The following is a 17,400-nucleotide window of genomic DNA, read 5'->3' on the forward strand; positions in this document are numbered from 1 at the left end:
CTATATCTTCCGGAAGCATTTCTGTTGTACAAAAGTTGCCTTAGTCTTCTCATTGAAATCTCCTGTAGATACATGGCAAATATCACCAATGTACAATTACAACAGTGGCCTCCCTCATCAAAGCAATACACATCCATTTGCATTAGTATACACCAGCGCACCATCTAGTCAAAGATTGCACCATGTCAAGGGTAATGCTCTGTTTAGTTGATTGCATGCTAGGCAAAGAAAGATGCAGCAGAATTCCTGACAGAAATCCAGAATCAGTAGGCACATATAAGATGACCCAAACCAAACAATCAGTAGTGTTGATGGGTGAGAACGGTTTCAGTTCAGTCATTTCATCAGCATCTAAGATTCCAACATGATATACAGAACTCCAAGGTGCAGCTGCGAATCTTTCATCAAACCGACCAAAATGTATTCAGATATAAGCACAAATCAATATTAAAATGAAATTTTTTTACTTGGAACTGCAAAAATGGGGGGAAGATTATACCTACAGTACACGCGCGGGTGTGAATCGTCCCACGCATTCGGCGGAGGCGAGATCCCCAGTAAAATCACGATTCACCCGGCCGAGAAGAACCAAACCTTTCCCCCTGAAATCCGCCGCGACACATGCAGTTAGTCATCCCTCTCGCTCCGATCTCCTACCAAAGTTCAGGCGATTGATATAGCAATCGAAGCTCATAAGGCTACTGCTCACTTGCCGACACCAACCTGCGGCACAAAGTTTCCCCAGACTCCGTACCAATGCACCCTTCCTGCCAGAACATCCCTCCGCCGCCGCCCGGACTCCGGTGGTCGACGGCGGCGAAGGGAAGGAACCGTGGCGGTTGCTGTGGCGGCGGCGAAGTCGCCGAGACTCGCCCAAGGCGTGGAATACAATGCGGGTGGGCGGGTGGGTAGGAGGAGAGGTGCCACGGCGGGAAGGGATGCCTTCCGGCGAACGGAGGGAGCGGCGGCGGCGGCGGCATGCCAGCGCCCAACGCCATTGGCGACGATTTACCTTCCCACGGCTCTTGTGAGAGGTTGGGCTATGTGAGCCGAAATCGAAACGGACTGCAGCTTCTGGCCCAGTAAAATGCACCGTGACGGCCCAAAGAGCTAGCTGGGCCACTCATCACTTATGATAGAACGGCGTTCAGAGCGGCCCGAGGTGTGTTGCTACGCGATAGCTAATTTCAGGCCCGAAGGCCCAGCGCCTCCTCCCACGCCTTTTTTTCGTTTTTTTTTACCGATTTTTTCGCTTTTTTCCCCACTTTTTTATTTTTTTTTTAATCTTTAGCATGTTTTGAGTTGAAAGTTTTAGATTTTGAGTTGAAAATTTTAAATCTCGAGTTGAAAGTTTTCAAATCTGATTTGAAAGTTTTCTATTAAAACACGGAGATACATGTGACGAAAAATAAACGACGTTATCTATTAAAACACGTAAATAGCATGTCTACGTCCAGCAGGTCACAAATTAATTGCCCCTTTTGCACATCAATTCTTTTTATAGAAAGAGAGGCAGGATCCTCTCCCGTTTTCATTTAAGAAAACGAAACGATTATAAGGTCCAAAACAGTTCAGAGCACATTTACCATCGACAAATACAGCTACCGGATTTTAAACCCAACCACAAAAGTGCCTGCTCAGAGCTTCGACTAACAGTTTCAAAAAAAAAAAAGCTAAACACCACTAAAGCCTCAGTTTTTTGCACAGCATAAATATATGATTCTGTGTTGCTGCAGTAGACTCTGAGTAGCTAGCTGCTCGAGTCTTTTTCAACTCTGCTCGCAGCTTCAGCTCCGTTAGTAATCATGTAGCCACTGCTCTCCATCGAGGCATCAACCTGAAGCTAGCAGCTCAGCAAATCCTATTGTGATGATCCAGAGAATTTGATTGATGGAGCTTTCATCGATCATTGGTATGGATTTATAGGTTCAGAAATAACCAGCTGGTTCTTGTGAAGCAGAAAACTCAATCTGATACATGATAATTATTCCTTCCAAAATCCTCAGTGCTTATTACATGTCCAACAACACATCAGACCATGACAGTTGATGGGAAACACACAAATATTACCAATTCCAAGCAGTGATGAGTGTTCCACAGAGCCCACACAGAACCTAAACAATACTCAAGAACAAGTGCAAAACTGCAAACACCTGCGAAGTACTACCTCCATATTTTAATATATGACACCGTTGACTTTTTGTCCAACGTTTGACCATTTGTCTTATCTATTATATACTAAAAGTCCATTAAACTTTCTACAAACGCTCTCAAGCCGCCATGTGGCGCTCCTACAAACGCTCCTAGATCGGCACGTGGAGCTTTAACATCCAACCATCGGTTTTCATTTAATCTGGTGGACCCATTATTTTTAACCACTAGATCTTCTTTTTTTAAGAAAAAAACAAATCAATCTATCTAAAAAAATCCCACGTTACTCGGGCGTGTCCCCTGGACCTGTACGTCTGTATGTCCGATGTATGTACATATCCCCTCTGTCCTTTTCTTTTTCCTTCTTATATACTTAGATTAGATGAAAAACTAAAAAGTTCATGTTAACCATATGTTTTAAGTTGTAAAAATATATGTTATTTTAAGTTTTATTCTAAATAGTGCATCTCATTGAAACATCCATAAAAAATATTAATAATTAACATTATAGACTATATGATTGTATATCACAATTAAATTGGACTTATAATTAAAAAACAATTTAAATTTTGAGTAGCATTTTAAAAATTTACTCACTCCCTATTGTGTAATACTGATATATCCAAATGACATTATTAAATTTATCAAGAATGTATTTTCATATATTCTATGTTTCTGTATTCATATATTTTTTTTTGGAAAATTAACAACCATATATATTTTTTACACCATGTGGATGCCCTTTTATCTCTTAAGCTTCATTCGGTCTATCTCATTGGATGAGCTTATCTAGGACATGCGAAACAAAGCATGCCATCAGCGTAAGATTAATTAAGTATCAAATATTGCATATCTCGTGCTTATCTAAGAAAAAATATATAGAAAAATGGTTCTATGAACCCAGGAGTATGTACTGTATATATATAAGGGTCATCCTATATATAAAAAACAAAATCTAGCTACTTATTTATACATAACCCGTGGATATATCATTTTCAACCATTATTTTATATCTATATCTACGCAAGAAATGTCATAAAGGAAAAAAAAAAGAAGAATGTGTACCAGATCAGCTCCATCGAATAGTTTTTTCTTTCTTTCTTTGTGGCTATGAGATTTTCCTCAATTTGTGCATATGCGTAGCAGCCACCCTTGGAAAGTTTGTCAAAGAATTCACGCGGCCGCAGCACCGCTTCACGCCATCTTGCTAAATTTTTTGAAAGTATTTTTTTACTAAAGATGTATAAGACAATCACGTTTCCTTAAAAAAAGCAACCACGAGCGCATATATAAACATGTGCTCACCCATCATATAAATACACATACACACACCTACCCTAAGAGAAAATATATTTGTCTCCAAAAAAAGGAAAAAGTATGTGCTTAGTATTTGCTAGAAAAAACATATACACATATCATCGAAAATACCGCATAGAACCACATTATATCTTTTTAATTATGTCATTCTCATCTATATAATGTTAATAACTAGGACAAATAATTTTGACAATATAGATTATTCCATTGTATATTACTCATGAACATACATAGGTAAATCAGATGTATAATAAAAGAAAAAACAAAACAAAAAATATATTAGTTTATATGTTTGCGAACGATGGTGAGAGATCAGATTATATATAACCGGGACAATTCGTACCGTTCTTATTGTTTAAGGGTGTAATTCAGACTTTTTCCTTAAAAGTCTTCCACATAAGGATTTATAATAAAAAATTAATCAACACTAAACTTCCTACAAACGTTCCTAAGTCTCCACGTGGTATTCTATAAATGCTCCTAAGCCGCCACGTGGCATCCTATAAATTAGAGAAATCCTTAAAAGGACACAACGTATAACCATTGATTTTTATTAAATTTTGTGGACCATTATTTATAACCATTAGATTTGTTAGAAAAAACATATCCTTATCCCTAGGCCCACCTCGGCCTGTTGGCAATTGCATGTACGTACATACGTACGTCTGCTCAACCCCCCCCCCCCCCTAATTCTTTCCCCCTTTTTTCACCTATTTTTTCTCCTATTTTCATTCTTTTAGAAAAGCAAAAATTGTATGCCAAACAATTAAGCAAATGCAGCATCTAAATTATAATGCTAATATTTGATCTGCTTATGTCTTTAGATATTTTACATTTTAAAACTCATGTCCTCTTTAATTCAACTGTAAAGAGAGAAATGTCACATTAATTGGGGCTACCTTTTCTAACTTTTGCGTGTCATTTAAGCAATTTTAAAACTATAAAAATTAATGATATATATTTTTGTCATTGTATATAACTTGATAATAATTAAATTATATCTAATAAAAGTAAAATGAACAGATCTATGAGTAATATTAAAAAAATAGCCCCCCCCCCAACATTGTAACACAGTAAAAAGTACGCATCTTATAAATGCTTCTAAGATATTATGTCATTCTCTTAAATCGGAGAAAATACACTCTTAAGATCGTTCTCTTAAATAAGAGAAAATCGTAAAAATTCTGACAAGAAAACAAAACATTCGACCATCAGCTTCGACTTAAACATCTGACACATAATTTTAGTTTGTTAGATTAATCATTTAGAAAAAGAACATCTGAAATCTCCCTTCCTCCCTGCTCGCGTACAGCGTGCGCCATTCTTTTCTCTCTATTTTTTTTATCTCCTTATCAACTGAAATTAAAATTATCTATATGTAAAAAAGACACAAATGGACCTCCATCTATTACTTATATCCTGTCAGGCGTCTAACGACTTTCTACTAACTTAATTAATTTCTCTTAACATGCCTATGAGGGCTATGTACCTATACAAATTGACCTTGATACTTTTAAAACGATCTTATTAGGAGATAAATAAATATTCATAAGAAAGATGATCATAGCATCCCAATTACACATATGATCTATAAAGTCACTAATCATAATAAGTATTCATCTAGCAATATAGACAATAGGTTAAAAATAAATGTGTGGCCAGTTGAACATCATACCAATAAGCATGTGGGTTGCACCTAGGAATCTTAACAGTGAAACAACCTTAAGGCGGCCTTTACAATTGGAAATTGAGCAAATGTTGCTAGATTTAAAACCCACAGTAAATAGAAAAATTCAAACATTTTACGAGTTCTATTTGAATGAAGGATTTTTTTTGGTTGTAAGATATCCTACCGGGGAGTTAAATATCCTGAATTTTCTTATAGGAACCACCTCCTTTGTTTCGACACAATATTTTCTCATCAATTCAAAACCGCATGTTCTCAAATAATTTTATTTTAGAATTTAAATGTTACAAGGGTAATTATAAGAAAATAACCAGCGCTCAAATCACACAAAATACATTTAACTTTATAATATAATAAAAAATATTTTAATAAAAAACACACACATAAATATTCATAATAAAATTTCACTCATTATATAAGAAGGTGCCCGCGCATGTGCGCGAGCTTTCTTTCTAGTTAAAAAAAATTATGTAATTATTATTTATTTTATTATGACTTGATTCGTCATCAAATGTTCTTTAAGCATGACATAAATATTTTCATATTTGCACAAAAATTTTGAATAAAACGAATGGTCAAATGTTGGTCGAAAAGTCAACGACATCATACATTAAAATACGGAGGGAGTAATTGTTAGGAGTACCTCATAATCTTAAGTGCGTACGTAGCAGGGGTCTAGCTAGCAGCATCAAATTAAACTAGCTAGTAGCGGCAGCCACATGATTTGCTTGACCGTCTTTCGTTGGGCAGTCAAGTACAGGCTTATTAGGGTGCTCCTTGATCTCTTGCCGCAATTGGGGATACTCGTCTGTGGCGATGTCTCCTGCCGACCGCTTGAGTTGGATGCGTTTCAACCTCCCAAGGTTCTTGATACCTGTCAGGGACTCCATCAGTTGGAAGGACCAGGCGATCTTGGCGAGCTTGGGTGCAGCTTCAGGAGCAAAGGTGATGGTGACAACCGTGTCGTCCTCGACGACGAGATGTACGAGTTTTTCGAAGTGGCTTCTCCTGAAGGTGAGAGCACTTGCATCGAACGAGTGGTAGCGTAGACCGAGGTGATGCAGGGATTTGAGCTCGCCGAGGATGCCGAGGGCGGCCTCGTTCATCAGAGTGTCACGGAGGGTTAGCTTGGTGAGGTTGTGGAGCTCCTTGATCCGGCGAGACAGCAGCGAGCCTCTGAAGCCGCAGATGCGCAGACTCTCCAGTTGTTGCAAGGGAGTTGCCAGTACAACAGCATTCGTCGAATCCCAGAACACTCCTGACACCTCCATTCGGATTGACAGGGATCGGAGGAAAGCTAATTCGTTCAGCTTGTTGATCTGATCGAACAGATCATCATTCAGGTTGCTGCCTGATCTGCCGTCGTCGCCGCCGCACAGGACTATGCCTAGCTTCCTCAGATTCTTCAGGTTGTCACGGACTTTGGCCAACTCCATGATTTGGGAAACCCTAACATGGGACAGTGTCTCCAAATCAGTCATGCTGTACCACGCAGGATTAGGAACACCATGACGATCATGCATGCTCACTGTGGAGAATGTCTCCCAAGACTTAACAGAGGCGGCGTCTTCACCCTGGCAGTCGGTGCGGCCAACGAGGAGATGAGCTAGCTTGGGCAGCCTCGGGTCGAACACCTGCACTTTGGTTTGTCGGATGTCGAGCGTCTTGAGCTGATCTAGCTGATCCAGGCGCTTGGGCAGCTTGGCAACCTCGGTGCCACGCAGGCTTAGGTACTTGAGCTTGCGGATCTTGCACATGTTTCTGAGGTGCCGGTTGGTGATGCCCACGCAGCCTTCGAGATCCAGCACTCTGAGCAGCTGAAGCCTCGACGAGGTGGGCGGATTTCTCAGGAACTCCATGACGCTTCTCCTTTGCAGCCTGGGATCCGTGGTGCAATCCAGCTGACGGATCCGAATCCCGTTGTGGATGGAGAAGTGGAGATCCAAGTCGAGGGGCAGCTGCTTTGTGTCCAGCAGGTCGTCGACCGTGGCGCCTGCTGCGGTGGCCCTTGCTGCCATGGCGATGACCGGAGGGTTCACGCCATAGGTCTTGTCGTCACCACGGCGAGCGAGGATGAGGTCCTGGCAGCGAAGCATGTCGAGGCAGAGCTCGGCTTCCTCCTTCGCGCTCCTGTTGCCTGATTTGGCGATCAATCCTTCGGCTACCCATTGCCTTGCCAAGCTTGATCCTCGGACATCGTAGATCCCTCGAGTGAACACGGCCGTGTACCACAGGCAGTTCTTGTACTCATCAGGCAGCCCCTGGTAGCAGAAGGCAAGCATCCGGTTGTTCTTCTTCATCTTGTTGTCCAAGCTCGCAAGGCTTTCCGACAGGTCCCTGAGCTCCTCCGATGTCCGATTCGGGTTGTTGCACAGCGCCGTCAGGAACAGCTTGGTGCAGTAGTCATCCATATCGCACATCTTGAGGACACCCCTTACATCTTGCATAATTTGGGTGTAACTTTCGGGGAGATATTTGCCGGCCTTATCTATGTGGAATTGGGTATGAGAGTAGAACACGGTCTTTGTTGGAGAGAAGCAGCTGACAACCTCTCTCTGCTTGGAGGAGATCACCAGCACGCTACCGGGAGAGCAATCCAACGTGTCCAGTAGTAGCGCTTTCATCTGAACAACTATCTGAGGATAATCCATGTTGGAAAGATGTAGCAGCAACCTTTTTCCTCGCAGACATTGCTGGAGCTGGAGCATCACCTCATCATCTGTAGTGGACGCAGATGCAGTGAGTGCTGTGAGAGCCATCTTCCAATTCCATGGCCGCCGTACAAGAGAAGTGAGAGCCAATGAGGATCTGAGATATTGAGATCCAGCACCAGCAGCAACGTCGTCGTTCACTCTCCCAATATAGCCTTCGGTGCGGAGTTGGATGACCATGCGATCCATGATCGTCTCGACATTCAGAGGCCGCTCGACGGCGACGCTGAGAACTCGCTCGAACAGCGGCGGCGGCGGCGTGGCGGTGACGCCGGAGAATTGATGCTTGTAATACGTGTGCACTCTGTCCGCAAGGGTGGCTCCATCGGCGCCATCTGGCGCGATGATCACCACCGTGCTAAGCCGCCGCGACGGTTGCACGCCCGCGGCGCCGTCTTTTGGCATTCCATAGTCGAGGACACACTTGATCAGCTCCTTGGTGCTCTCCGCCAGCATGTCAGTCGTGTAGTCGAGCACGGCGGCTCGTCGTCTGGAGGAGGCGTCAGCGTCAGCGTCACCGCCGAGCGTATTCCTGCTGGCACGCTCGCCGCCGGCGCCGTCCGTCTTGGGAGGGACGGCGACGCCGTACCGGTGCTGGCGCTCACCGACCTCGCGCGCCCGGACCTTGAGCTTCCTGATCCGGGCGGCGACCTGGCGGCGAACCACCGTCGCCCGCGGCAGCCCGGCCGCCCACCGAAGGCGTCCGAAGAAGCCCTTGCGGTCGCCGGGGCGTGAGCGCGTCGCCGCGTACCTCTCGACGCAGTTGTTGGAGTCGTAGGCGAGCTCCATGACCTGCTTGATCCAAGCTCGGACCTGGTGGTCGCTGGCACGCTCCTTGGTGCCGGCGAGGTGGCGGAGCAGGCCGGTGATGCTCTCCATCTCGTCCCTGATGAACTGCACGTCGCCGCGGACGCCGACCAGGAGCTCCGCCTCCTTGCTGATGACGCCCAGCAGCGCGTGCACGGTGCTCACGGCGAGCTGTGCCATGCATCTCTTGGTGGATCGCCCTGGCTATCAAATTTTCGTTTGTTTACAGTTTACCGAGAAATCGATTACACCCCTTAATTATGCAGAATGCGTGGTATATATGGTAGTTGTGGAAAATGATCATAACAGTGGATTAATCTATTATATTATTAAAGGAATAGAAAAAGGAGCCTCCACGTTCGCTCTCACAGCCTAGAAATTCTCACATTAATCGGAAAAAAAGAAAAAACAGAGTCCATATAGAAATACAATTAAATACAATTTAGAATTAGCTGAAATTCGGAATTAAAAAAAAAGGAATATTAGAAGAGAAGACTAGAGTCCATATAGAAATACAATTAGGAAAAAACTGAAATTCGGAATTAAAAAAATAAGAAATATTAGAAGAGGAGACTAGAGTCTATGTAGAAATACAATAAGGAAATAACTGAAATTCGGAATTAAAAATAAGGAATATTAGAAGTAGAGTATAAAGTCCATATAAAAATACAATTAGGAAATAACTGAAATTAGGAATTAAAAATAAGGAATATTAGAGGTAGAGTATAGAGTCCATAAAGAAATACAATTAGAAAATAACTGAAATTCGGAATTAAAAATAAGGAATATTAGAAGTAGAGTATAGAGTCCATATAGAAATACAATTATGAAATAACTGAAATTAGGAATTAAAAATAAGGAATATTAGAAATAGAGTATAGAGTCCATATAGAAATACAATTAAGGAAAAAAAATAAAAATAAGGAATATTAGAAGTGGAGTATAGAGTCCATATAGAAATACAATTAAGAAAAAAAATAGAAATTCGGAATTAAAAAATAACGAATATTACAAGTAGAGTATAGAGTCCATATAGGAATTTAAAATTAACCTAAAATTTGGAATAAACATAATAAAATTAAAATAGAGTTTAGAGTCCGTATAAAAATACAATTTACAAATGGTAGAAGAGCCTAGAGCCTATATAGAAATACAATTTACAGATAACGAAAATTCGGAATTAAAAAAATAGAAATATTGAAAGACAAGTCTAGAGTCTATATTGGAATATAATTTACAAATAACTAAAAGTTGATATTAAAAATAATTAATAACTAACATGTATATATAATACAATATAAATATTACACATTAGTAGTTTCGTAAAGTTAGTACAAAATTTAAAATTATATTGTCATTTTAATATATTTGAATAATACATTGAGAAAACATATATGCTATTACATAAGAGAAAATATAATGATGCTAGCCGCGCAATCTGCGCGGGCCACCACGCTAGTTTTGTAAACAAGAACCGTTCAACGTCCCGCGATCCACGATGAACATCAATTATGTAAGTCAGTCTTTTCATATGTTTGTGTTCGTGCTATCTGATATATTGAATCTAAAATTCAAACACGCAACCATACAATTTGGTATATCATGTTTGCTTATACTTATTTATTGACTACTAGTCTGCTTGCGAAGGAGATGACTACAATGGTGACCAACTGATAATCAGCACGTCCTAATTGCAAGGTGGAAATTTCATCAAGCTAGTGTGAAAAAGAACATTTTTGTACTACAATAGTAATTCAATCCAGTACATGACGCGGTTCAAAACAATATAAGCAGGGAGTTATTCCTACATCTGCTGATAGAATGGATAGAACGAAATTGAAATCAAAATCTTGTGTGTTTTATACTACTTGTTAGGTTCTACAGTAGTACAGTGTAAGGGTAAAATCCAGCGCTACGTGTAAACAGTACCAAGAACAAAGCGTAAACCAGAACAATTGATCATAGCCAGATAGCTTTCCTTACCAGTGAGGCGAAGCCGACCAGCAAGAACATCTTCGGATTTCGGAAGCGTATCTTGGCCGACGACGAGCTCAAGGAGGCTGCTGATGAGCTCACCAGCAGCTGGCTGACAGTGGAGGGGCTTCATACCAATAATCTTCAGATGATTCAGGAGTAGCTGTAAGGCAAAATGTTCCTTCTTTATTTATGCATCAACATTAAATAAAGGTTCCTTAATTATTTATGTATCTTCCACAGTTGCCACTGCTAAGCTTGTTTCCCAACTCGAAGGTGCAGCTGCGAATCTTTCATCAAACCGACCAAAATGTATTCAGATATAAGCCCAAATCACTGTTACAATGAAAATTTTCTAATTGGAACTGCAAAAATTGGGGGAAATTATACCTACAGTACACGCGCGGGTGTGACTCCTCTCACGCATTTGGCAGAGGCGAGATCCCCAGTAAAATCGCGATTCACCCGGCCGAGAAGAACCAAACCTTTCCCCTGAAATCCGCCGCGGCACATGCAGTTAGTTATCCCCTCGCTCCGATCTCCTACCAAAGTGCAGGCGATTGATCTAGCAATCGAAGATCATAAGGCTACTATTACTCTACTCACCTGCCAACGCCGGCCAGCAGCAAACGTCGACCTTGTATCCTTCCTGCTTGAACATTCCTCATTTCCTCTCCGCCGCCGCCGGCGAAGCGGCGGTGCTGTGCTCGACGGCGGCGAAGGGTGGTCCGATTCGTTCGAGAGGAGAAACCCCTAAATGGGCCGTGGTGGGCTCTATTAAGGCAACCCCTAAATGGGCTGGGCCTCATTTGTTTCTGAAACCGAAGGCATTTCGCGAAGGAGGTTCACTCAATCTGAGCCGCACGCACCTGATCCAACGGCTAGTAGTTTCCCATACTCTATTTTGGACCGAGTTTAAACTGATGAGCGCATCTAAGTTTTAACTGAGGATGTGCACATACGATAAAAAATAGATGAACTATATAAAAAAATTTTGGACCGGTTTTTTGGGCCCTCGGACATAGTATGTAGCTCCACCACTGAGCATGACAGCAAGTGCACTTCTTTAGCTTTGCTAGGATTGTAGGAGAAATTTTCCAGTCAAGGTGGCACTGATGTCTGTGCATCTCAAAATTAACATAGAGCGGTCATTTGGTTTCAAGGGTCATGTTCGCCTGCGAAAAAAATACCCCCACATTAAGAAAAATGCTTTTTCTAGTAGTGAGACTAAAATGTGGATAGTCAAGAAAGCTAGTGATGATCTAGCTGCCGGGAAGTACATAAGATAGATACCGCGGTTGTAAGGAATCGGTTGGACTTTTGGGGTTAGATTTGCGTTGATAAAGTGAATGATAGTATATTTATTTTTCGGGAATTATATTATATTTCATCTCTCAATAGGGCATCCCTTCCCTAAATAATCACTAAAAAATTTAAAAATAATAATAATATATATTAATATGAAATATATCACTCTACAAACATGCAAAACTAAATTCAATCTACAGGTTGCAAATAAAAATAAATTAAACTAAAATAGTTAACGTACATTCTCAGTTATACTTGTTATTTTTGTTATGGCTCGTAAAAGTTGAATTTGAATTTGGATGCTTGTAGAGTGATATATTTCATATTAATATATCTTGTCATTTCTTTCAAATTTTTAATGACTATTTAGGTGACACGTAAGAAATGGATGAAAACAATTTCCCAAAATTTTTTTCCGGGGAGAGAATTTTACTAATTTGCATGCATGTATGATTAGCTCTGAAGTCCTAACAACCGCGAGGGGAGGTATTTGAAATAATCAGGTGTGAGTTGCATGCCAACTTGATTAATTACTTGAACTAATCCAAAACTAAAGTCAACACAAAGATAAATATTGGAAAACCTATATATATATATATATATATATATATATATATATATATATATATATATATATATATATATATATATATATATATATATATATATATCTGTTCTATCTTGCATATGCATGCGGACGGACGTATACAATTAGTGGGAGAAAGCTACTTCTTCCATTTCATGATGTAAAACTTTTTAGCATTACTCACATTTATATAGATATTTATAGACATAAACATCTATATAAATATGAGCAATGTTATAAAGTCTTACATTATGAAACGGAGGGAGTAGATGCGTGTAAACGTAAAGCCAAAATAGGAGACGAAACATCCTAACAACCACCAATTAATTATAGAAAGACTTCATTGACCGAGCTAAGTCAGTCTTGCAAATATATACCTACGGACCAGATTAAATTTTGGATAATCATGGCACATTTTTCTAACTGCTAAACGGTTTGTTTCATGCGAAAATTTTCTATATGAAAATTGCTCTGAAATATTAGATTAATTCATTTTTCAAGTTTGTAATAATTAAAATTCAATTAATCGTATGTTATTATCACATCGTTTTACGTAAAACACTTAATCTCTTCATCTTCATAACTTATATATTCACATGTGTTGACAAATTATTTAGTATTCCCTCCGTCCACAAAAGTAACACCTATTTCACATTTGAGGTTTTCCAAATAAGTTGTTCCTGTTTGTAGTCTTTATGCATCAAGACTTAAATGAAGAGATAAATTAAATGTTTTATTAGATCCCAAGGAGTCCTCTAAATACTCATTGGTTGCATACTTGCATTCACTACTTGATTTTGTAACATCCAAGGTGATTTAATTTCTCTTTGGTCTTGGTGTCAAAAGTAATATGTGTAACTTTTATGGATTGAGGGAGTACTACCTCCGTACAAATTGTTTAGTACTACCTCCATACATATATATATATATATATATATATATATATATATATATATATATATATATATATATATATGTATGATGTTGGCTAGTTCAACGTCATATAAAAAAAAAACTGGAGGGAGTACTAAGTAAGTACTCAAGCTGGCTAGCTTTTGGACAGTGGAAGAGACAACTTATACATGCATTGTACATTGGGAAGGGATATTATTATCCTTCAAAATCTCATATTAGTGTTCTTAAAACAGATACTCCTTCCCTCCCTTAAATTACACTTTCAGCTAGTCAAGAACAGATTAAAATAGTACTATGCCTTTCATTAATGCAAAAAAAAAAGTTTTTTTAACAAATTTCTAGACTAAGGTACCTTAGTCTAGAAATTTGTTAAAAAACATATTTTTTAGTCCATTATGCTTTCGTAAAAGGTACTAAAGATTAAAGTTTAGTCCCTCATTTCTAAACACCACCTAAAATTACAGTCGTTAAAAGATGGAGGGAGTATATGAATGCAAACAGGAAGGTTGTTGGGAGGCTGGGCCAAGCTAGGCTCCTCCACAGAATATATGATCATGCATGACGTACGTACTTGCTAGTTCATACTATCTTTGTTTCTTTAATATATATGACATACAAACGTTTCATCATTCTTGTTATTCAAATTATTTTACAATTATAAAAATATTAAGTCATGCTTTAAAAAATATTTAATAATAAATTAAGTTACAATAAAATAAATGATAATTATTTTTAATAAAACGAATAAATAAACATATAAAAAAGTCAACGGTGTTACTATATATTAAAAAAGGATAGAGTAGTACTTGCTATGCTTGTCCTGACATAATAACACACGATTGATGACCCCTCTTAATTAGTCCATATGCCCGCAATAGTTTTAAAATTTATCCCTAGTTCATGGAAGATTATTATCTCTGAGATTTTCCGCATCAATTGCAAGAAATGACAATAGGTATGATGTCGAATGTGCTTGTCAGCGTGTGAACTGCATGACAATAAAACTAATTAGCACGTCAACTCTGCATGGTCGTATTAGTGTTAATTAATCTTTTGGTGCATAGATTAATGCTACCAGCTGTACTTAATTTATATTACCTACATAGTAATTTTTTATAAATAGGGTATATTTTATTTTGAAAAGTCTTCACCGTCACGCTTTGGACGCTGATTTGTCATAATATATATTCATATAATTACTAATATCTAACGCGTATGCGTGCAATCGAGCTAATTTGCCTCTTGCAGAGCCTAGCTACTTTCCCACTTTTAAGCGATACGCATCAGATAAGGTGGGGCTAGTTTACAGTTTACTCTATCTTGCAGCATTTTCGTTAGAATTTTCTGGCCCAAATTTTCATAGCTCCCAAGAGTCAAAATATACTACCAATCCTTTAACTTGGACCGGGGTATCACTTAAATCATCAATTATTGTGAATGTGCATGTATTTCAAATCAGAAAACAATCCTATCGATTCGTTTGAAATTCGTTATTATGATATCTCACAAATAAAAATCAAATTTGTACATACATATTTATCCACCATCATCTCATCTACATGTGAGTTTCACCTAAGTTGGAGTTTACATCATATATATGTGCATGCAAAGCACAGAAGTGTTGTGATCAGAGCTAAATGTGTGAGGAAGATGATAGTACGGCGAGGCAGTGCAGCAGGGCAACTAAAGCCAAATAGTTAGGAAGAGATGAGAGGAAGTGCCGATTCGTTAAAAAAATAAAGGATGAGATGAGAGGACAGCATAGGCCGATAATCGAGATAACTAGAAAATGGGCGCGCCACTTTGCGCGCTGGATATTTTATATCCCACTGATACTATTCATTGCTCACCTATGCATATAAATATCATCGGGTCTTTCATAAGAATTATTTAGTTTATATTTGAAATGATATATATATATATATATATATATATATATATATATATATATATATATATATATATATATATATATATATATATATACTCAAAATGATTGATGCTTTATTCGTTAGCTTTTACTTATTCTTTTTAACCAGTGAGATTTTCTATTTGAGCAGTAATATTTTTTTAATGATGTTTTAATAAGTTTTGTTATATTTACTGTGGAAAGTATTATGATGGTACGTCATGTTTTTTAGTATCTATATTTTCTTTAAAACAATTAACGGTCAGAGATAAAGAGAAAGTTTACGGTGTAGAATACTTAGAATTTGCAAAATTGTTGTATAAAAAAAGAATGTGTTTGAATTTAAGCCTAGCTTGACATGGCCTAGCGAGGCTCACCGTTCGTTCAGAACCTTAGACTAATCATAACTTCCAGGGGCGAGCAAGGCTGACTTAGGGCTCAAGCCGGAATGGGGCTCATCGCGATGGGCATATAACTCATGTTGGTAAACAACCAAACGTTACCTAATAGTTTTTACCTTATTCAACTGCCGTTTTATTTTAAAAAACTGCAAATATAAAAATATTTTTGAAAGATGCCGGCAGTACTCAAAATATAAAGTTTTGCATATAAGATTTTTAAGATTTAATAAATATATCACATTACAGAAGAAGGATTTTCTAGAATCCTCTATAATATACTACATACTGGTGTTTGTATATATTTACTACTTTTTTTTCGATCGACGGTTTTACAATTTAGTTCCAAATTTTTTTTACCTCAGCAAAATTCCTAGATTTATCTAGAAACTGCACGGGACATTACACAACCAACGCTCTAACTGAATCAGAGCAAAATCTGCGATTGCACAGGGGACACGTGGCTAATTTTCAAGGGAGCTAATCCTAAATTCTCAGGGAGCCACATGACCCAATCACATGCCTGATCTTCATCCCTAAAATCGGTTTATAAGATTCGATATAGTCGAGAGAGGTGGGAGCTGGGGAAGGCTTGATACAAGAAACAAGAGAGAGAATGGGAATGAAGAAAGAATGTCATGGCCAGTAGTTTGTGTAAAGGTAGAGTAGGGGTAACATCAACAGGGTTGAAGGAGAAAGATGGAGATGAGTCCCCCACTAGGACCTAATCGGACTCGATTAAGACTCTTGGAGGTCTGAGGGGGAAGACTCGCTGAAGTGCTACTTCAAATTATAAAGTTTGGTAAATGAAATTTTGTCCAAATTAAGTGAAAGGCTTGTTAATACATGGTCTAATATGCAACAACAAGTTCTAAAAAAAGCAACAACAATAAATACTGGGTTTAAAGTGCAAACCTTATGTAAGAGCAAGTATAATAGTAGAGCTAACTATTGACTATTAGTTCAGGTTGGAGATTACTTTTCTCCCCTCTCTTTCTCTCACAATGAATTCAATGGAAAAAATTTGGAGCATGTCATATTTGTGGTGCAGTAGCTAGTCTGATAATAAGAACTACTCCCAGTCCCTAAAATAGTAGTACATTTAGCGTAGGAACTTGTTTCACAGGGTGTATTTTAGAGTGGGGTCTAAGTAACTCTCAATACAACTCTATATGATATTTTTCTTCCCGTTCTAACCATCGAGCCAAATAGTGCTCTCTCATTCTCCACGCTTTATCACATTCCTCTTTTCCGTCTAATATTAATGAAGGGCATATAGCAGTTTTTTAACCTGTTGCTTAATCTTTAAAACTACATTATTTTAAGAACAGAGGAAATTTTGTTTTATCGGTGAAATATAAATTAAGTAAAAGATTAAAAAGACTACCATGTTCTTCACTAATGAAGACAAAATGTGGAGGATAAGGAAGTATTACTACTTTGATGGCTAAAATAGGATTAAAAAAATGATGAAGTTAGGTCTAGTGGAACCAAACAATATTTATGGAACAAATCTTCATGCAAAAGGATAATTATTTAGGGACCGAGGGAGTAGTTAGTACTACGTCCGTTCCAAAATAATTATAATTCTAAATTGTTTAGCATATATTAATATTTGAAAAAAAGACTATGATGCC

The 17,400-nt window shown here is 38.6% G+C and overlaps 1 protein-coding gene and 1 long non-coding RNA gene across 2 annotated transcripts; both read right to left on the reverse strand.

The window, feature by feature from the left end:
- Nucleotides 1-5,853: 5,853 nt before the first annotated feature.
- On the reverse strand, nt 5,854-8,853 carry LOC127755850 (disease resistance protein PIK6-NP-like). Its single transcript, XM_052281477.1, has one exon. The coding sequence runs from the start codon at nt 8,851-8,853 to the stop codon at nt 5,854-5,856; it is 3,000 nt and encodes a 999-aa protein (XP_052137437.1).
- A 1,704-nt stretch (nt 8,854-10,557) lies between these two features.
- LOC127753794 (uncharacterized) lies at nt 10,558-11,351 on the reverse strand. The gene is made up of 3 exons (XR_008012698.1): nt 11,254-11,351; nt 11,038-11,139; nt 10,558-10,937 (listed from the first exon to the last, which is right to left on the reverse strand). It is a non-coding gene; the product is annotated as an uncharacterized LOC127753794 (long non-coding RNA).
- Nucleotides 11,352-17,400: the final 6,049 nt, after the last annotated feature.

Source organism: Oryza glaberrima, chromosome 11, assembly GCF_000147395.1.
Source record: "Oryza glaberrima chromosome 11, OglaRS2, whole genome shotgun sequence".
In the NCBI taxonomy this organism is placed as follows: domain Eukaryota; kingdom Viridiplantae; phylum Streptophyta; class Magnoliopsida; order Poales; family Poaceae; genus Oryza; species Oryza glaberrima.

Coding starts and splice junctions, on each gene's coding strand:
- LOC127755850 (XM_052281477.1), bottom strand. CDS start 8,853: ATGGCACAGCTCGCCGTGAGCACCGTGCACGCGCTGCTGGGCGTCATC.